Source organism: Microtus pennsylvanicus, chromosome 18, assembly GCF_037038515.1.
Source record: "Microtus pennsylvanicus isolate mMicPen1 chromosome 18, mMicPen1.hap1, whole genome shotgun sequence".
Taxonomy (NCBI): Eukaryota; Metazoa; Chordata; class Mammalia; order Rodentia; family Cricetidae; genus Microtus; species Microtus pennsylvanicus.
The window spans coordinates 3,037,929-3,058,219 of record NC_134596.1 but is presented as its reverse complement, the minus strand read 5'-3'; the positions used below and the strand labels follow the sequence as shown (position 1 = coordinate 3,058,219).

The 20,291-nt window shown below is 52.2% G+C and overlaps 2 protein-coding genes across 4 annotated transcripts; both read left to right on the top strand.

The window, feature by feature from the left end:
* The first annotated feature begins 1,594 nt into the window (after positions 1-1,594).
* On the top strand, positions 1,595-10,679 carry Fcgrt (Fc gamma receptor and transporter). 2 transcript variants are annotated; one of them, XM_075953303.1, is made up of 7 exons: positions 1,595-1,750; positions 2,381-2,461; positions 2,969-3,229; positions 3,457-3,732; positions 9,109-9,384; positions 10,107-10,223; positions 10,374-10,679. In XM_075953303.1, exons 2-7 carry the CDS (start codon positions 2,395-2,397, stop codon positions 10,481-10,483), a joined length of 1,107 nt encoding a protein of 368 aa, XP_075809418.1. In that variant the 5' UTR covers positions 1,595-1,750; positions 2,381-2,394; the 3' UTR covers positions 10,484-10,679. The 2 variants fall into 2 exon arrangements, with proteins under 2 accessions (XP_075809418.1, XP_075809417.1); XM_075953302.1 differs by having other exon boundaries at positions 2,191-2,461.
* Positions 10,680-11,385: 706 nt separating this feature from the next.
* Rcn3 (reticulocalbin 3) lies at positions 11,386-20,071 on the top strand. 2 transcript variants are annotated; one of them, XM_075953304.1, is made up of 7 exons: positions 11,386-11,603; positions 11,997-12,244; positions 13,529-13,731; positions 15,169-15,341; positions 16,942-17,002; positions 18,029-18,228; positions 19,621-20,071. In XM_075953304.1, the coding sequence occupies exons 2-7, from the start codon at positions 12,003-12,005 to the stop codon at positions 19,726-19,728; spliced, it is 987 nt and encodes a 328-aa protein (XP_075809419.1). In that variant the 5' UTR covers positions 11,386-11,603; positions 11,997-12,002; the 3' UTR covers positions 19,729-20,071. The 2 variants fall into 2 exon arrangements, with proteins under 2 accessions (XP_075809419.1, XP_075809420.1); XM_075953305.1 differs by having other exon boundaries at positions 11,423-11,603; positions 15,169-15,350; positions 19,621-19,862.
* Positions 20,072-20,291: the final 220 nt, after the last annotated feature.

Here is a 20,291-nt window from a genome sequence, read left to right as displayed (position 1 = left end):
ATCCCCCTGTCTCTACCCTCCATGTGCTAGGATTAAAGACATGTACCACCATCACCCAGCTTCCCAGGGCCTTTTACACGCTAGGTAAGAACTCCATTAAGTGAACCAAAGCCCCAGTCCTTATGTGGTTTTTGTTGTTGCTGTTGACTTTTTTTTTTTAACAAGGTCTCAGCACCTAAGTCTGGATGGCTTGGAACCTCCTATGTAGGCTAGGTTAGCCTGGAACTCACAGAGATCTGCCTACCTCTGTCTCCTGCGTACTGGGAATAAAGGCATGAGCCGCTATGCCTGTTTTTTTTTTTTTTTTGTTTTTTAGTTACATGTATTCTAATGACTCCCTGTGTGTCTATGCACATGAGTACAGTGCCCTCAGAGGCCAGAAGAGGGCGTCAGCTCTCCTGTAGCTGGCATACAGGTGGTTGTGAGCATCCATGTGGATGCTGGGAACTCTTTTGGAGGGAGGGGTTGAGACAGGGTTGCTCTGTGTAGCCTTGGCTGTCCTGAAACTCACTCTGTAAACCAGGCTGGTCTTGAACTCACAGAGATCCTCCTGCTTCTGCCTCCCAAGTCCTGGGGTTAAAAGTGTGCGTGTGCCGCCGCCACCATCACCGAGCCGTCTCTCTAGGCACAGAGCCAGCTTTTTACATGACCGCTCAGGATCAGGAAAAGACTGCAGCTGCAGTCCCCACACTTGCAAGGCAAACACTGACTAGCTATCTTCCTAGCCCATGCGAGGCCTGGAGGCAGGAGGATTGGGAGTTTCCGGTCAGCCTGGGCTGTGTGAGTTCGTCTTGCCCCCACCCCTTTAAACACACAGAATACAAACCATTTGGAGAGGAGGTCAAGACAGCAGCCTGGTTGACTTTCTACTCTCCCTTAACACAACTTTCTTAGACCTATTTATTTTATTTCTGCCTGCACGTATGCATGTGCCCCACGTTCTTGCCTGGTGTTCCTGGAGATAAGAAGTTGACCCACCAGCCAACCACTCATGGCTCACTCAGCCTCCCTCTGCACCTGTCTGTGCACTTGGTTAGCCCAGGTTGGCCTTGAACTCCTGGCCTCCTGAGTGCTGGGATTACAAGCACAGGCTACCGCCAATCCCCCTTCTACTTAACTGTCTGTCTGCCTGTCAGCCTGCCGACTAGTGTCCGTATTTCTGTGTCCTGGCAAGATCTTAGGTGGGCAGCAGGGTGGGACACGGCCTTATAGAAAGTTCTGTGCACAGAGAAAGTCTGCAAGCGGCCCGGGCTGCCTCAGGGGTTCACAGGAAAGTAAAGCGAGCAGACTACAGCTGGAAGAGGGCTGTAGCCAAACCTGGGGCCTTAGGCAACCACTCTGTGACTGAGCCACACCCCCAGCCTACAAATCCTGGGGAGTCTTAAAGCAACAGGCCTCGTGCAGGCCTTTCCAAGCCTGCGAGTCCACGAGGAAAACCCTAAACATGGAAGCTGTTCAGGGGAGGCAGGCTAACCGGCTATTGCCCCAGAAGACTTCCAACCAAAATACCAGTAAAGTAGAAGGAGGTTCTAGAGAGGCTGGGCAGAGGCCCAGGGGCGTGCCTAGCAGCTAGGGGGTGGAGCTGGATGCCCTCAGAGTTCCACAGTTCTGTGTACTGACAGGATGTAAGAAAACCAGGGGCTCCAGGCAGAGGCTCCGCAAGCTGCAGGCAAAGAGGGAAGCAGGCTTCTGCGAGCCATACTGGCCCAGGCTGAGGGTCGGAGGAGGAGGCCGAGGCCTGGGTTCCTAGGTTTGAGGGGCCAACACTCCAGGGTCTGAGGGAGGAGGCTGGGGCCTGTACCTCTGGGTCTGAGAGAGGAGGCTGGGGCCTGGACTCCTGGGTCTGAGGGAGGAGGCTGGGGCCTGAACCCTGGGTCTGAGGGAGGAGGCTGGGGCCTGGAACCTGGGTCTGAGGGAGGAGGCTGGGGCCTGGACTCCTGAGGGATAGAGAAGGGGCTAGGGCCTGAGGGAGGAGAGCAGGAACTTGGGCACTTGAGCCTGAGGGAGGAAGGCTGGGCGTAGATTTTTGGGTCTGAGGGAGGAATTCATGCAACTGGACCCCTGGGTCTGTGGTATGGGGTGAGGTCTGAACCTCTGGGCATGAGGGAAGAGGATAGGGCCTGGAGCTTTAGATCTGAGGGCGGAGAAAAGGAAATAGCAGAAGTCTGAGACAAATTTTGGTCTATCTAGTTCTGTAATTAATTAACTAAAGTGGATCAAATGAGGAGGTGAAAGTTCACACAAGAGCGGGCACTCCTGTCATCTTGGACTGGGTCCTCATCCCACCACCCAGTGTCCTGGTCTATGCAGAGTCTACGGGGACCTTGTGAAGAATCAGCAAGGCTGGGTCCAGAGGAGTCACGTGTCCCTCCCACTTCAGGTCGCCCAGTCAGGATGGGGATGCCCCAGCCCTGGGTCCTCAGCCTCTTGTTGGTCCTCCTGCCTCGGACCTGGGGTGCAGGTAAGAGGCCACCTGGATCTGGAGTAAGCGCAGAGGTTGGGAGGAGAGCCAGAGAGTAGAAAAGAGATAACGAGCCAAGCTGGGAGGCTGTGGCGCGCGCCTTTAATACCAGCACTCTGGAGGCAGAGGCAGGCGGATCTCTGTGAGTCTGAGGACAGTCTGGACTACGAAGTGAGTTCCAGGACAGCCAGGACTACACAGAGAAACCCTGTATCGATGAACCAAAAAAGAGAGAGAGAATGAAACAGCTTTTCCTGTGACCCTCCTGGAAATCTCACTGTAGACATCTTTCCTCAGCTTTTGAGTCAAATACACATGACAGGAGTGGGGTATCTGTTGCTCCTTTTCTGGGTCTCTGTTTCTGTCCACCCGTCTCTCTCCCTCCTGGGTCTGTTTTCCCCTCTCTCCGTAAGACCACTGCCGCTCAGACCGAGTTGAGTTTTTCACTGTGCATCTCAGTGGGGTGTAACCCACGCCTTACTACCTCCCCCTCTTTCCTCTGCACAGAGACCCGGCCCCCACTGCTGTACCACCTCACAGCTGTGTCCAACCCATCCAAGGGGGTTCCCTCCTTCTGGGCCACAGGCTGGCTGGGCCCTCAGCAGTATCTGAGCTACAACAGCCTGCGGCAGGAGGCTGAGGCCTGCGGTGCCTGGATGTGGGAAAGCCAAATGTCCTGGTATTGGGAGAAGGAGACTGTGGATCTGAAAAGCAAAGAACAGCTCTTCCTAGATGCCATCAAAACCCTGGCAACCCATGTGCCTCAAGGTGGGGTGGCCTGGGACTGAGGAAGGAGGCTGGGTTGAGGAAGGAGGTTGGAGCCCTAGGTCTGAAGGAGAGGGTGAGGTCTGAAGCCCTAGGAATAAGTGTGAGGGCTGGGTCTGAGCCTCTAGGTCTGAGGGAGGAGGCTGGGGCGTGAGCCCTGAGTCTGAGGGAGGAGGCCACAGGAAGGCTGCCCTTGCCCTCAGCCTGCTCACCTGCGTCTTGGCGTCTAGGTAACTTCACACTGCAGGGCCTGCTGGGCTGTGAACTGGCCCCCGACAATTCCTCATTGCCCACGGCTGTGTTTGCCCTCAATGGTGAGGAGTTCATGGCGTTTGACCCAAGCATCCGCAACTGGACTGGGGAGTGGCCTGAGACAGAGATCATCGGCAATCTGTGGCTGAAGCAGCCTGAGGTGGCCAAGATGGAGAGCGAGTTCCTGCTGACTTCTTGTCCTCAGCGGCTGCTAGGCCACCTGGAGAGGGGCCTTCAGTACCTGGAGTGGAAGGGTGAGCCATCTCCTGCCCGCTCCGGGTCCTCCTGCTCAGTGCAGGAACTGTTTAAGACTAGGACTCATGTAGCTCAGCCTAGTCACTATGTAGCATGATCCTCCTGCCTTCTTCCAAGTGCTGGTTGTCAGAAGTGTGCTGCCTCACCCAACTAATTGGCCTTGAACTCACAGTGAACCGCCAGCCTCTGTCTCCTGAGTGCTGGGACTGAAGGGTGTGCCACCATGTCCGGCTACTTTTCTTTCCTTTTCTTTTCTTTCTTTTCTCTTCTCTTCTCTTTTCTTTGTTGTTGTTGGTGCTGTGTTTAGAGACCAGATAACCTCAAACTTTCCGTCCTTTTGGTCTCAGCCTTCCAAGTGCTAGGATTTTCCATGTCTTTTTCTTCTTGTTAACTTCTGAGAGTTCCTTTTTATATTATGGACCCAACCCATCACCAGATAAGTGTTTCAATGATTTATTTATTTAACTTTATGTTCATTGGTGTGAAGGTGTCAGATCTCATGGAACTGCATTTTCAGACAGTTGTGAGCTGCCATGTGGGTGCTGGGAATCGAACCCAGGTCCTCTGGAAGAGCAGTCAGTGCTCTTAACCGCTGAGCCGTCTCTCCAGCCCCTGGATAAGTGTTTCAAACACACACCCTCCACCGTTTTTCTTTTGTTCTTTTAAAGATATCTTCAGAAAGCAGAACATTTTCTTGTTTTGAAGGTTTATTTGTTTATGCGTATGAGTGCTGTCTTTGTGTCTGTATGTATGCCCGCGGTCCAGAGGAGGGCATCAGATCCCCTTACAGGTGATTGTGAGATGCCATGTGGTTGCCGAGACTTGAACTTGAGACCTCTGGAAGAGCAGCCAGTGGGACCTTTTCATTCATCTCTTTTCTCTCTGGAGGGCTGTGCTTTTGTTTGTGTCTGGGAAGTCATTCCCAGCCCAGGGTGACTAGGTCTCTCTGTGTGTTCGGAGGGTTTTACAGCTTTAAGTCTATGTACAGGTCGGCTCCCTCTTGCTTTCCTTTCTAACAAACTGAATGTGGAGAAGTTTTGTCATTTTCCACCGAGGTTTCATCCCATCTGGATTTGGGTACGTGTGTGCGCATGGGCGTGGAGCCCAGAGCACAGCCATCTTGGTCTGAGGACATTCCACCTTTTTCTTAGGGCTGGACATGACTCGGTAATTAAGACCACATAGTGATCTTGCGGAGGACCCGAGTTCAGGTCCCAGAACCCACATCAGGCAGCACATAGCCACCCACAACTCCAGTGCCAAGCCCCACGTCACTGTCCTCGTGTGGACACATACATGTGTACATAATAAAAACAAAGCATAGACATCTTATTTTTCATACGGGTACTTGTGCATCTGTGTGCATGAGTGCAGCCGCTCCTCAGGGCCAGAAGAGGCTCTATGTCCACGTAGCTGGACTTAGACGTAGTTATGACATGCCCAGTGTGGGTGCTGGGAACCGAACTCAGGTCCTCTGGGAGAGCAGCAAGCACTCTGAACCCTGCAGCCAGCCTCAACCCCTTTTGGTTTTTATTCTATGTCTCACTTCGTTGACTTTGATGGAAATCAGACCCTGTCTCTGTCCGGGCAAGAACTCTGCCACTGAGCCCTACCTGTCTTCCATCTTTTAGGGTTTGTTGTTGTGTTTTCTTGAGACAGGGTTTCTCTGTGTAGCCCTGGCTGTCTGGAACTCACTCTCTAAACCAGGCTGGTCTTGATCTCACCGAGTTCCACCTGCTTCTGCCTCCCGAGTGCTGGGATCAAAGGCGTGCGCCAACACTGCTCAGCCATCTTTTAGGTTTATAAAACATTCTTTGAACTTACATTCATTTATTTATTATTTTGTGTGTGTGTGTGTGTGTGTGTGGTGTGTGCACATGTGTGTGGTGTGTGCAAACGTGTGTGGGGTGTGCACACGTGTGTGGGGTGGGCACATGTGTGTGGTGTGTGTGCACATGTGTGTGGTGTGTGCACACGTGTGGGGGTGGGCACATGTGTGTGGTGTGTGCACACACACGTGTGTGGGGTGGGCACATGTGTGTGGTGTGTGTGCACATGTGTGTGGTGTGTGCACACGTGTGTGGGGTGGGCACATGTGTGTGGTGTGTGCACACGTGTGTGGGGTGGGCACATGTGTGTAGGGTGTGTGCACCTGTCCACATGCACAGAGGCCAGGACAGAAGTGTCCTCCTCGATCATGCTCCGTCTTATTCATTTGACATGGATTCTCTTACTGAACCTGGAGGTGCACTGGCAACCAGCCAAGCCCTCCCCCCACCCCCAGTGACAGGGTCGCAGTTGCGAAGTGCTGAGGATTGGAACTTAGGTCCTCTTGCTTGTGCAGTAAGCGCTCTTACCCGCTGAGCCGTCTCCCCAGCTGGAGGAATTGTGACTGGACCTGCGTCCCCCTCCTCATTCGTCTGTGTTATGTCTGCTGGGTGTTTAGAGTGTCTATGTTATGTCTGCTGCTGGGTGTTTAGGTGTCTATGTTATGTCTGCTGGGTGTTTAGGGCGTCTATGTTATGTCTGCTGGGTGTTTAGGTGCCTGTGTTATGTCTGCTGGGTGTTTAGGGCGTCTATGTTATGTCTGCTGCTGGGTGTTTAGGTGTCTATGTTATGTCTGCTGGGTGTTTAGGGCGTCTATGTTATGTCTGCTGCTGGGTGTTTAGGTGTCTATGTTATGTCTGCTGGGTGTTTAGGTGTCTATGTTATGTCTGCTGGGTGTTTAGGTGTCTGTGTTATGTCTGCTGGGTGTTTAGGTGTCTATGTTATGTCTGCTGGGTGTTTAGGTGCCTATGTTATGTCTGCTGGGTGTTTAGGGCGTCTATGTTATGTCTGCTGGGTGTTTAGGTGTCTGTGTTATGTCTGCTGGGTGTTTAGGTGTCTATGTTATGTCTGCCGGGTGTTTAGGTGTCTATGTTATATGTCTGCTGGGTGTTTAGGTGTCTATGTTATGTCTGCTGGGTGTTTAGGGCGTCTATGTTATGTCTGCTGGGTGTTTAGGTGTCTATGTTATGTCTGCTGGGTGTTTAGGTGTCTATGTTATGTCTGCTGGGTGTTTAGGGTGTCTATGTTATGTCTGCCGGGTGTTTAGGTGTCTATGTTATGTCTGCTGGGTGTTTAGGGTGTCTATGTTATGTCTGCTGGGTGTTTAGGTGTCTGTGTTATGTCTGCTGGGTGTTTAGGGCGTCTATGTTATGTCTGCTGGGTGTTTAGGTGTCTATGTTATGTCTGCTGGGTGTTTAGGGCGTCTATGTTATGTCTGCTGGGTGTTTAGGTGTCTGTGTTATGTCTGCTGGGTGTTTAGGCGTCTGTGTTATGTCTGCTGGGTGTTTAGGTGTCTGTGTTATGTCTGCTGCTGGGTGTTTAGGGTGTCTGTGTTATTGGCTGCTGGGTGTTTAGGGTGTCTATGTTATTGGCTGCTGGGTGTTTAGGTGTCTATGTTATTGGCTGTTCTGGGAGGTGCTGCAATGTCTATAGGAGCCAGTATTTCTATGGGACCTAGATTTCAACTTTTGGATAAGTGCCCACAAGAGAGATGGCTGGGTTCATTTTAGAAAAAAGGAATAATTATTTTTATTTTTTATTTGTGTGTGTGTTTTGCCTCTGTGCACCACGAGTGCTTACATAGGATAGAAGAGGGCATCAGATCTCCTGGACTTGGATAGAGATGGCTATGAGTTACCTACCATGAGGTGGTGCTGGGGATTGAACCCACGTCCTCTGCATGAGCAGCCACGACTTTTGCCTGCTGAGTCTTTTGTTCAGCCCCTGGGCTCATTTAGCCAGGAAACGCCCTGGTGGCTTAGTGTGGTGGTCCATGCATTCCAGAGGCAGGGCAGGGGGATTTCTGAGCCAGCCATGACCAAGAAGACAGGAATACAGTGTAACCACCTTGTTCACATGGCTGCTACAGTTGATCCTTTCTGTCTATATGCGGTTTGTTTCTCATAATAGCCTCTGTCACCAGGCTGTGTTCCCTTCCTTCCATACTTACCAGGCAGCGGGCTCCACCACAGAGCCATCCTCAATAGGCAATTCTAGCTCTGCCACCCAGCACACCTCTTAAAATTTTACTTTAAAAGAATTTTTTTTTGAGACAAGGTTTCTCTGTGTAGCCCTAGCTGTCTTTGAATTTGCTCTGTAGACCAAGCTGGCCTGGAATTCATAGAGATCCCCCTGCCTCTGCCTCCTAAGTGCTGGGATTAAAGACATGCACCACCACTGCCCAGTCACCAGGCTAGTTTTGAACTCACTCCGTGGTTTAAGCCTTGAACCTGTGATCCCTCTGCCTCAGCCACCTGGCCGCCAGGCTCACAGGCCTCCCGGCTTAGTGTCTCTGGTGGTTAAAAGGCTTCCTTTTTCCTGTTAAGCAGAAGCCAAGGCTGGGCTGACTCTCAGTCAACCCTGGAAAACAGAAGGAACATGGGTGTTCCTCACTCAGCACCACCCACAGGAAGTCATCTTCCCTAGAAAACAATAGCAATCCGGCAGGACACAGAACTGCTGACCTAGGTCCGGTCTTCTGTGGCAGAGCTGATGGTGCCCCAGGTCTCACCAGCTGCCAGTGAGGCCCCTCTTTCAGGGAAGCTGCCTGGCTTCCTCTTCCTAAGAAACTGTCAGCTTATTTTCTGCTGAGTACCTGCTGCTGGGGACCCAAACAGACCCACCCTGGATGGAGGGAATGCCTCTGCCCAGCAAGCCCTGCTGGGTTCTCAAATCCCCATGGACTTTCACTTTGTGTAGGGAGGTTTATTGCTAGGGGGGTTTATTGCTGTTGATTCAGGGAGGGTCTTGTGTAACCCAGGCTGGCCTCACACTTTTTTTCTTTTAAAGATTTATTTATGTATGTAAACATGCACGCCCACAGAGGGCACCAGATCTCATTTAGATGGCCGTCGGACACCATGGGGTTGCTAGGAATTGAACTCAGAACCTCTGGAAGAGCAGCCAGTGCTCTTAACCACTGAGCCATCTCTCCAGCACTCGCCTCTCCAGCGCTGCACTTGCTATTCATGAGACCTGAATTTGATTCCCAGCATCCACCTGGTAGCTCGCAGCAATCTGTAACTCCAGTTCTAGGGGATCTGATGTCCGTTTCTGGCCTCTGTGGGCACTGTGTGCACGTGGTACACAGACACACATGCCAAAAAACACCCTTCCACAGAGAGTGGAAATAAAGGGGAAAGGCAGGAGCAGAGGAGGAGGGCAGCTGCTCTGGAGCTCTGGCCTCCACCCCTGCATAGCCACATACACACCAGAGCAAGGGTGGGAGGGGAAGAAGGGGCGTCCTGGTGGGGTCAGAGTGGGTGTCTGTGCATGCCCTTGAGGGGTCACAGCTCAGCTGACTGCTGGCTCATCCCGTGTCCCCACAGAACCACCCTCCATGCGCCTGAAGGCCCGTCCTAGTGACTCCAACTCGGGCTCCTCCATACTGACCTGTGCTGCCTTCTCCTTTTACCCACCTGAGCTGAAGCTCCGATTCCTGAGGAGTGGGCTGGCTGCAGGCACTGGGAACAGCAGCATCGGCCCCAATGGTGACGGCTCCTTCCATGCCTGGTCATTGCTGGAGGTCAAAAGAGGAGATGAACATCATTACCAGTGTGAGGTGGAACACGAGGGGCTGCTGCAACCTCTCACCGTGGACCTAGGTGAGGCTGTCCCTCCAGCCTCCACGTCTGGCTTCTTCTGTCTCCTGACTGCATTAACCCTGGGCTGGACCTCCAGAGTCCGACCATCTCCCATCTTGCTGTTGGTGGGCTTCATGGCTTCTGACGTCCACCTTTGCTGCTCAGCATCTTGCTGCAACTGGCCCTCACCTCTTTAGTTCCGCTCTTTCCTCAGCTGGGCTCTACCCTAGCCCGCTAGCAGTGTGGCTGTGTTCCTGGTTAGGCAGGCGGTGGCAGTGTACCACTCTGATCCCAGCGTATGCATGTACATTGATTTCCCTACATTTTATGTGGGAAGGAGCTGTAGAGGAGTTCCTGTGTCGTGGCACACTTGTGAGGTCAGAGGACAGCCTGTGGGAGTCAGTTCTCTCCTTCCGCCCTGGAATCAAACTCAGTTACAGCGAAGGCAAATGTTTCTGCTCACTGAGCCATCTTGTCGACCTGGATTTTCGTCAGCTCTCCTGGCATTGGATATGGGTGCTGGGAACTGAACCCGGGTCCTCTGGAAGAGGAGCCAGCGCTCTTAACAGCTGAGCCATCTCTCCAGCTCCACTGTGGCTGGTTCTTATATCCAGTGTGGGAACGTGGGGCCCAGGGACTTCCTCTGCACACCCCCACCCTCAGACATGCTGGCGAGGGGGGGGCCTTCTGTGGGACCCATCAGCTGCTTCTTTCCCCGTCTTCATAACACTTTCTGGGTGCAGGTTCACCGGTCAGATCTTCTGTGCCTGTGGTCGGAATCATTCTTGGTTTCTTGGTGGTCCTAGTGGCTGCTGCAGGGGGCGTGCTGCTGTGGAACAGGATGCGCAGTGGGCTGCCAGGTGCGTGGGAGGAAGGGGAGGGGGGGTGACAAAGACCAGAGAGAAAGGCAGGAGGGAAGAGATGGGACAGAGACCAGAGAGGGGCCCTCATGGTGTGGGGGGCAGGTGCTACCTTGGTTACAGATTCTGACTTCTGTTCTTCTCTCTTAGCCCCATGGCTTTCCCTCAACGGCGATGACTCGGGTGACCTGCTGCCCGGTGGCAACTTGCCCCCTGAGACTGACCCTCACGGTGCAAATGCCTTCCCAGCCACTTCCTGATGCCAACCAGGGCCGCCAATACCCATTGCAGCATTTGGTGCTGTGTGACCTCCTGAACTCTTGGCATCTCTGAGCCTCCCGAGGGAGCCCTGGGACAGACGTCCTCCTTGTGGACCCCGTCCTTTTGTGGCCTGCCTCAGTTTCCCCTCCTAATATACATGGCTCTTTTCCATTTCCACATAAATTTGGGCCCAAATCTGTGTGTGCACCGTTATTCTCAAGTTTCAGGCCGTGGGGATAACAGAATGAGTTTGGGAAAAATCAGACTCCTCCTGGTTGCCGTGGTAGAGCCTCTCCACTTTATACACTGAGTTGTGAGGTTTTAGAACGTATATGATACCTACACTGTCAAGCTTTCAAGGAATTCAGCTCTCTCTCTCTCTCTCTCTCTCTCTCTCTCTCTCTCTCTCTCTCTCTCTCTCTCTCTCTCTCTTTCTTTCTTTCTTTCTGAGATAGGGTCTCTCTATGTAGTCGTCGCTCTCCTGGAACTTGCTATATATACCAGGATAGTCCCGAACTCTTCAGTCTGCTACCTAGGTGGAAGCCTTTAATCCCAGCGCTTGGGAGGCAGAGACAGATCTCTGTGAGTTCGAGGTCAGCCTGGTCTACAAGAGCTAGTTCCAGAACAGGAACTCCAAAGCTACATAGAGAAACCCTGTCTCGAAAAACAAAAACAAACAAACAAACAAACAAAAAGTAATAAGAAGTCAACCTGCTTCTGCCTCCCAAGTGCTGTAATTAAAGGCACGAGCCACCAAGTCTGATCTCCTCTTTTCTTAAAACAATCCGAGAAACGGTTAAAAGAAATACACTTCCCCTAATCCTCTGGGACCAGAGTCAATGGAGGTAGCTGTGCCGACTTCCCATAAGCCTCCTGGGAGTTGTAGTTCAAATCTGCCTTATCGACCACCACGCCCTCCAGGCTAGCGCTCAACGTGGCGAGGGGCTCCAGGGGCAACTTTGGCGCCCATTGGCTCCGCCCCTGAGGGCCTCCGGCGCCGTCATTGGTCGGAGGGCGGGGGCCTCTGGGCTGCCGGGGACGGAGCTTGACTGGCGCCGCGCCAGGTTGGGCATCTTTGCGCGAAAGCCGAGTTCATCTTGGGGAGCGAACCCAGGCCTGGTAACCGGGGGGAGGGTGGGGAGCTAGCCCGGGAGGGGTTTTCGGGGTTACGGTCTCGGTCGGGGCGGGACACACAGAGGACCCTGCATGATACCCTCAGTCACCAGCATGCCCTGAACTTTGCGTGGGGCGTGTGCCACGTCTCAACTGAAATACCCCCTTTCTCCTCTGGGACTCTTCCGAGGCACGGATTCTACCCCCATAGGCGGTTTTACCTTCAAATTTCCTATTCTTTTTGCCGACTTTTCTTAAGCCCCAAACTTTCTGTAGCTTGCTTATATCTGCCCTGCCTTAAGCAACTCCCCTAACTTTGAAGTTCACCCCACACTAATGTCTGATTTGGATTTTTTTCCCCATGTGATCCGCTGACCCCTGATCCTCACCCCTCCCCAGCGACCAATGATGTGGCGACGGTCGCTTCTGTTGCTTCTCTTGCTGCTGAGGTGGTGGGCCCTGGGGAAGCCATCCCCTGACGCCGGACCTCATGGCCAGGCGAGGGTGCATCAGGGAGCCCCCCTGAGCGACGCCCCCCACGATGACGCCCACGGAAATTTCCAGTATGACCACGAGGCGTTCCTGGGAAGAGACGTGGCCAAGGAATTCGACCAACTCAGCCCAGAGGAAAGCCAGGCCCGACTCGGGTAGGAATGGGGGGAGCCGGGCCGAGGTGGGAAGTCGGGGAGAATTGAGCTCACTGAAAAGGTCAGAGGCAGGAGACTGGACACAACTGTGGTACTCGCCTCCTGGGAAAAGACAGAATTAAACCTGAGGCTGCGGTGGACCCGTCTCACCAACACCTGAGTTTCCCCGCTACTTCCTCCGTCTGGACATCCCTGTTCTGACCCTCTTAGCTTCTAAACGGGTCACCAACTCTTGAAAGAGTCTGAAAAAATTTGAGAGTCCAAGCTCAGAATTCAGGTTGGACTGAGAGGGATGGAGTCGTGACTCAAGCTGGAGGACACAATTAGCATGACCCAGGGGACAAGAAGACCACTCCATGTATACATGCTTTTTAATTATTGTTTTCATTACTTTGAGATAGGATCTCAGTGAGTACTATGGCTGGCCTGGAACTCACTATGTAGACCAGACTGGTCTAAAATGCAGAGATTCGCGTGCTTTTGCATCCTGAGTGCTGGGACTAAAAGGGTCTGCACCATGTCCGGCTAATGAATTACTCCTTTTAAACTGGGCAAGAAGTGGCATTGGAAGTGGCAGGGCTGAGCTGGGGAGGGAGGAGCCCAAAATTGATGTGTCCATCTAGGGAAGTGGGCAGAGCTTGAGTCCACAGGCTGCCTGAGAGAGGAGTGGGCCCTGAGATGGCAAGAGGTGGAGCCTCAGGGTTAATAGAGATCTGGCACTCTGAAACTGGGGTGCAGTCAAGAGACCGGACTCGCTGTCCTTACTCCAGCTCAGTCCAGCTGTGGTTGAGGTCTGGGTAGAGTTTTGGGACGGGGCTAGAGTAGAGTGTGCCCTTTGTTTGAGCCAGGCGCTCATCCACTAGGCAAAGAGGGTCCGGTGCAGAGATTAAATGTCCATCCCATTTCATCTGGCTGCCATTCCAGATGTGTGTGACACTGTCTCTGAGGGATATAGTCAGGGCGGGCAAAGACCTGGAGTGGACGAGACCTACCTACACTCCTCCTGATCCTGGGCTGGCACACAGTTTAATCCCAGCACCTGGGAGACAAATCTGTGAGTTCAGGGCCAGCCTGGCCTATGCAGTGAGTTTCAGGCTAACCAGGGCTACATAGTGACACCCTCTTTCAAAAACAAAACAAGAAACACTAGAAACAGAACACAGGCAATGCCTCTTCTGGGTTCACCTGTGGGTGCTGTGCAGAATTTTCAGTCTTCTTTTTAGATTTATTTATTTATTATGTATAGTGTTCTGTGCCTGCATATGTGCCTCGTCCCCTTCGCAGTCGGATCGTGGACCGCATGGATCTCGCTGGGGACAACGATGGCTGGGTGTCCTTAGCCGAGCTCCGTTCGTGGATCGCGCACACACAACAGCGGCACATCCGCGACTCGGTGAGCGCAGCCTGGCACACCTACGACACGGACCGCGACGGGCGTGTGGGTTGGGAGGAGTTGCGCAATGCCACGTACGGCCACTATGAGCCTGGTATGCCCACCTCACCTTTGCCCTCTTTTAAGACCGACGTTATCACTGATACCTCTCCTCCATTTCTGATCTAGCTTGCTCTCCCTTGTGAGATCCAACCTGTGTGACAAGCTGGCTGGAGACTCCACATCCCTGCCCAGAACATTTTCCTTCCATATGCTGTAGTCCTGACCCCTGATCTCTGTTTTCCTTTTGAGACAGTCTCTCTAAGCAGCCCTGGTGTCCTATACTATACTCGGGAAGCAGAGGCAGGTGGATCTCTGTGAGTTCGAGACCAGCCTGGTCTATAGAACTAGTTCCAGGACAGGCTCCAAAGCCACAGAGAAACCCTGTCTCGAAAAAAAAAAAAACAAAACAAAAAAAAAAAAAAAAGATTACTATCGCTGTGATGAAACACCATGACCGAAAGCAAGTTGGCGAGGAGAACGTTTATTTGACTTCCACATCCACACCACTGTGCATGAAGGAAGTCAGGGCAGGGACCCAGATAGGGCGGGTAACTGGAGGCAGGAGCTGCTGCAGAGGCCATGGGGGAGTGCTCCTTACTGTGCTCCCATGGCTTGTTTGGTCTGCTTTCTTCTTTTGTTTTGTTTTGTTTTTTTTTTTTTTTTTTTTTCCGAGACAGGGTTTCTCTGTGGTTTTGGAGCCTGTCCTGGAACTAGCTCTTGTAGACCAGGCTGGTCTCGAACTCACAGAGATCCGCCTGCCTCTGCCTCTTGAGTGCTGGGATTAAAGGCGTGCGCCACCACCTCCCGGCATGTTTGTTTTTTTTCCAGACAGGGTTTCTTTGGGTAACCCTGGCCATCCTGGATGGAACTGGCTCTGTAGGCCCGGCTGGCCTCAAGCTCAGAGATCCGCCTGCCTCTGCCTCTTGAGTGTTGGGATTAAAGGCGAGCACCACCACACCCAGGACCACAAGCCCAGTGGTGGCCCCACCCGCAGTAGACCAGGCCTCCCACATCAATCACTCATTAAGAAAATGCTCTAAGCAGTGATTCGCAGCCTGTGAGTTGTGACCCTGTTGGGAGTCACACGTCAGCTATCCTGCATATCCGATATTTACATTACAATTCATAACAGCAGCAAAATTACAGTTATGAAGTAGCAACAAAAAGAATTTTCAGGCTGGGGTGACCACAGCATGAGGAACTGCACTGGGGAGGCTGAGCAGCTCTGCATGCAGCCTGCCTAGGGAATCTTCTCAGCTGGTCTTCCCATCTCTCAGATACTCTAACCTATGTCAAGCTGACATAAAATTCACCAGCATTCCTGGGTAGCGGTCCTCCTCGGCCTGTGCCGAGAAGGGAAGGCAGAAGGGTTACCAGCGTGTGGGCTAGGCACGCAGCTGACTTCTGGGTCCTTCTGTTGTTTCCTAAGCCACCGGGCCACCTCTGTGACCATGCCCCTCACCCACATCTATCATCTGTCTTTCCCCAGGCGAGGAATTTCATGATGTGGAGGATGCTGAGACCTACAAGAAGATGCTGGCTCGGGATGAGCGGCGATTCCGGGTGGCCGACCAGGATGGGGACTCCATGGCTACCCGGGAAGAGCTGACAGCCTTTCTGCACCCCGAGGAGTTCCCCCATATGCGGGACATTGTGGTTGCAGTGAGTGAGGTTGCAGAACACCTGCTTCCCAAACCTGTCCTAGGTCTCCATTCTTTTACATGAACCCCAGGCCACCGACATAGCTGTGGGCACAGCAGCCTCTCCCATGTCCACTTGTCATCGGGTGTCCAGTCCCTGGCCTGTGCCCAGACAACCACATCCTTAGAAGACCCTCAGGTGAACCCCAACTGTGGCTGGGCCCTAGGCAAACATGCAGGTGCTAAGCTAAGGTGTGGCCGCCTGGACCTGAAATTATAGTTGTTTGTGAACTCCCCACTGTGGGTGCTGGCAGCTGAACCCAGGTCTTTGTAAGAAGACAGTTGCTTTTGTTTTGTTTTTGAGACAGGTTTCTCTGTGACAGTTTTGGCTGCCCTAGAACTCTCTTTGTAAACCTGGCTGGCCTTGAACTCACAAAAATCTTCCTGCCTGTCTCTCAAGTGCTGAGGTTAAAGGCGTGTGCAATCACCACCCAGACAGAGACAGCCAGTTTTTGTTTTTGTTTTTTTTTTTTTTTTTTTTTTTTTTGAGACAGGATTTTTCTGTAGCTTTGGAGCCTGTCCTGGAACTAGCTCTTGTAGACCAGGCTGGCCTCAAACTCACAGAGATCCACCTGCCTCTGCCTCCTGAGTCTGGAATTAAAGGCGTCCGGGGTTTATAAGTGTGTGCTACCAGGCCTGTCTTGTGTCATCCAGCTCAGGCCTCGTGATTGTGTGGCTTTAGTTTGTCAACTGCACTGTCTCCTTAGATCCTAAAATCATTTTGTGGTATGGTCATGAAATATGCTGTACCTCTGAGCCTTGCCCCAGCCCTCACTGGGGGATTCTGGGTAGGTGTTTTATTGCTGAGCCACACCCCCAGTCCCTCACTGGGGGATTCTGGGTAGGTGTTTTACTGTGAGCCACACCTTCAATACTTGCCTTTATCATCTTTTACTGAGTGAGCTTGAATGTAAAAGTGGGGTACAGAGCCATTTTTTGGTTTTTTCGAGACAGGATTTCTCAGTGTAGTCCTGTCTACCCTGGAACTCATTTTATAGACCAGGCTGGCCTCAAACTCTCAAGAGATTTGCTTGCCTCTGCCTCCCAACTGCTGGCATCAAAGGCGCGAGCCGCCACACCAGACCCAGAAACAAGGCTTTTAATTAGGACAGATAACACGAAGAGTAGATACGATGGGCGTCTGTATGAAAGCATGGCCAATGGAAAGACGGCTCTGGTTAGGAGCCCTTGCTGTTCCTGCGCAAGGCCCCCCCTCCACCCCGACTCCAGCTCTGCAGGGGCTCTGCATGCACACGGTACAGGGTATGCAGGTAAAACACATAAAAAAAATTTTAAATCTTTAAAAATACATAATTCATGAGCCTCAAGAGGCAGAGGCAGGTGGGACTCTGAGTTCAAAGCCAGCTTGGTCTAAAAAGTGATTTTGACGGCCAGAACTACACAGTGAGGGTCTGTCTTGTAAAACAAGACAGACAAAGCTGGCAAGGTTGGACAGAAAGCTTTCCTGACTGCCTTCCCCTAGACACATGCCCATCCCTGTCGCATTCAAAGTCCCCAGGTCAAAAGCAGATACACTGACTTCCTCCGAATGCCTTTTCCAGGAGACCCTGGAGGACCTTGACAGGAACAAAGACGGCTACGTCCAGGTGGAGGAATACATCGGTGAGCAAGCCCTGTTCCTGCCTGAGGCCTGTCTTCATCACTCCGCTTATGTCAGGCAGATTCTCCTGCCTGACCAGCCCAGGAGAATTCACTGGGCACCGCGACAGATGTCCTCTGGGGGACAGCCTGGTGTTGTTGTACCAGGCTCGAGATTAGTCTTGTTTCCATACAAACATTGTGTCTCCAGTTGTCCTACTTGGGGCTGTTTGAAGTTTTCCAACCTGTACACCTGCTAACCTTCACAACTGCTAACCTTCATACCTGCTAACCTACACACCTGTTAACCTGCACAGCTGCTAACCTTCACACCTGCTAACCTGCACACCTGTTAACCTGCACACCTGCTAACCTTCACATCTGCTAACCTGCACACCTGCTAACCTGCACACCTGTGAACCTGCACACCTGCTAAGGCCTGCTGCAGTCCTGTCCTAGGCACCAAACTAGTTCATTCCAGAAAGTGCTATTGAAGATAAAATTTGATTTTTCTTTTTTTGTTTTGTTTGTTTTGCTTTTTGAGAGAGGGTCTCCCGTAACTCAGGCTGGTCTTGAACTTGCTATGACAAGAAGAGGACTCCTGTCCCCACTCTCCCACCTACACGGGGCTGGGATCACAGGCATATGCGCAGTCATGCCCTGTTTCTACAGTTCTGGGCACGGACCCCAGAGCTCTGTGCTTGCTACCAGCTGAGCCATGTTCAGCCCCTTGCATGGAGGCTTTGGCGTTTGCAAGGTTCACACATGAAATGGTTCATGCATCAAATATGCACAGGAGATGTGTTTGCTTAACCGTGTGCTTATAACATTTGTACGGAATGGATGCTTTATCTTTTTCTGTTTTTCTTTCCAAATCTTTTTAAATAATGTGTTTTATCTCCCAAACAAATTTGACAGGTGGAAGATGTCAGGCTTAGGGATCTGGTGGCCTGAGGGTGTGGCCGTGCGGGTGGGGAGTTTGGGGAGAGAGGGTAGAAAGGTGGCTCTTGGGATGCCCCTGACCTTATCTGCCCCACCCTCTCCCCTCAGCGGACCTGTACTCTGAGGTGCCTGGGGAGGAGGAACCTGCCTGGGTGCAGACGGAACGGCAGCAGTTCCGGGACTTCCGGGATCTGAACAAGGATGGGAAGCTGGACGGCAGTGAAGTCGGTTACTGGGTGCTGCCTCCGTCCCAGGACCAGCCCCTCGTGGAGGCCAACCACCTGCTGCATGAGAGTGACACAGACAAGGTGAGTGTTGGGTCCAGGGGGTTGCGCAAAGATGGGAACCCCAAGTCTAGTAAACCGAAAGCAAACTTTATTCCTGAGACCAGATCCCAGAAAACCAGAAGCAAACTTAAAAATAAAAAACCAAACACCGTGGGGGCACAGAAGCGTATGAGCTAGCTGAGACCACAGCCAGAGATGGTGTTTGTTAGACTGTGGCCAAAGGCCAGTTTCTGAACCCGCCACCACGGGTCAGCCAATGGAGACCCTAAGGAGGGGAGTGGGTTCTAACATCAGTGGGTAACTAGGCAACTATCATGAAATATGTTTCTGAGTAGATTACAGCGAAAGTCACTAACTGCAAGAAAACAGGTGTCTTTAGCAATTAGTCAGAAAAGGGGCTGCTAGTCAGACCAGAAGGTTAACAAATTAGAATTAACTGGTTCTTAGGCTGGGAACTTAGAAGATAGCAGAAAGTCCTTCACACTTTCTCCAGGTGAAACTCGGATACAAACTGCCTTACTTTACAGCCTCCATTCTCAGAGCTCATTGGTCAAACCAGGTGTTTGCACCGTGTCCTCTGTCTCTCCCGGTTCCTCCAGGTGCCTCCCCTTTAACAGTGCCAGTTTCCTATAACAGAGACAGTGCCTAACCCAGAGGTCTCGCATCTCTGTCTCCTATCTGTCCTTCGTCAGCGATGGCCAGGACACTACTCTCAGTTTGCAGAGAGAAGCTCCGGCCTTGTAAATAGAACAGCCAGTTGTTAAATGAAATGACCTAGGCTGATGGAGGCTTCCTAAGCATCTGAGAAAATAGCTCACTGTGAATGACTGATCCTTGATCCTCTGAGAAAATTGTTGGTAGTTTACTTAGTTTACAGCTTTATGTGTCTCTCTTCCTCTATCCTAAGCCTCTATGTTCTAATCTTCTGTGTCTGTATTTCTATTTCTATATTTCGTTCTTTTTTTTTTTTTTTTTTTTTTTTTTTGGTTTTTCGAGACAGGGTTTCTCTGTGGCTTTGGAGCCTGTCCTGGAACTAGCTCTTGTAGACCAGGCTGGTCTCGAACTCACAGAGATCCGCCTGCCTCTGCCTCCCGAGTGCTGGGATTAAAGGCGTGCGCCACCATCGCCCGGCTATATTTCGTTCTTGTTTCCAGATTTTAGTGAGCTTGGGCCACTGCAGGAACTCAAAAGGGTCCTGAAGCACAGAGAGAGGAGGAGAGAGCCAGAGAGAGCCAGAAACAGACACACCCAGAAAGAGAGGGTGAGAGCCAGAGAGAGAGACATAGGCACACCCTGAAAGAGAGGGAGAGAGAGAAAACAGACAGGGACTGAGGCCCAGAGGAGAACAAGGCCGAGGTAGGACCCTGAGGACACTTTGAGTGGGCAGTGTCCATGTGAACCCCTGACCCCCAGGATGGCCGTCTGAGCAAAGCTGAGATCCTGAGCAACTGGAACATGTTTGTGGGCAGCCAGGCCACCAACTACGGGGAGGACCTGACAAGACACCACGATGAACTCTGATCCTAGGTCTGCTCAGCCCTGTGACCCCAGGACTCCATGGGGGCAGTTGAGGGGTCACTGCAGCCAACCTCCAGGGCACAGACTCAGCTCTGGTGTCCCTGGTTCTTGGGCTCTCAGGGACCCACTGAATCACCTTCTCTCCGTGAGACCCTGGCCCCCGCGGCTGGAGCCCCCATCTGCCCCGGACACTCAGGCACTCAAGTGACTGCCACTGAAACCATCTCCCAGCACAGGCCTTGGGCCCACACCCTGGCCCACCCCAATCTGAGCCTCAATCACACAGGCTGACCTGTACTGCCCACTACCTGGGAGCAATAAAAGCCTTTGCTGGGGTCCTCTAGTATGTCTGTCTGTCTGTCTGGGGTGGGGTGAGAATGCTGTGCCCAAGGAGGCTGTGCTGGTGGCTGGGCTGAGGCCTGCAGGAAGGTATCGCGTCGTGACCCCTTTGGGATCGAACAACCCTTTTACAGGGGTCGAATATTAGATATCTACGTATCAGATGTTTACATTATGATTAGTAACGTTACAGTTATGAAGTCCAAACAAAAATAATTTTATGGTTG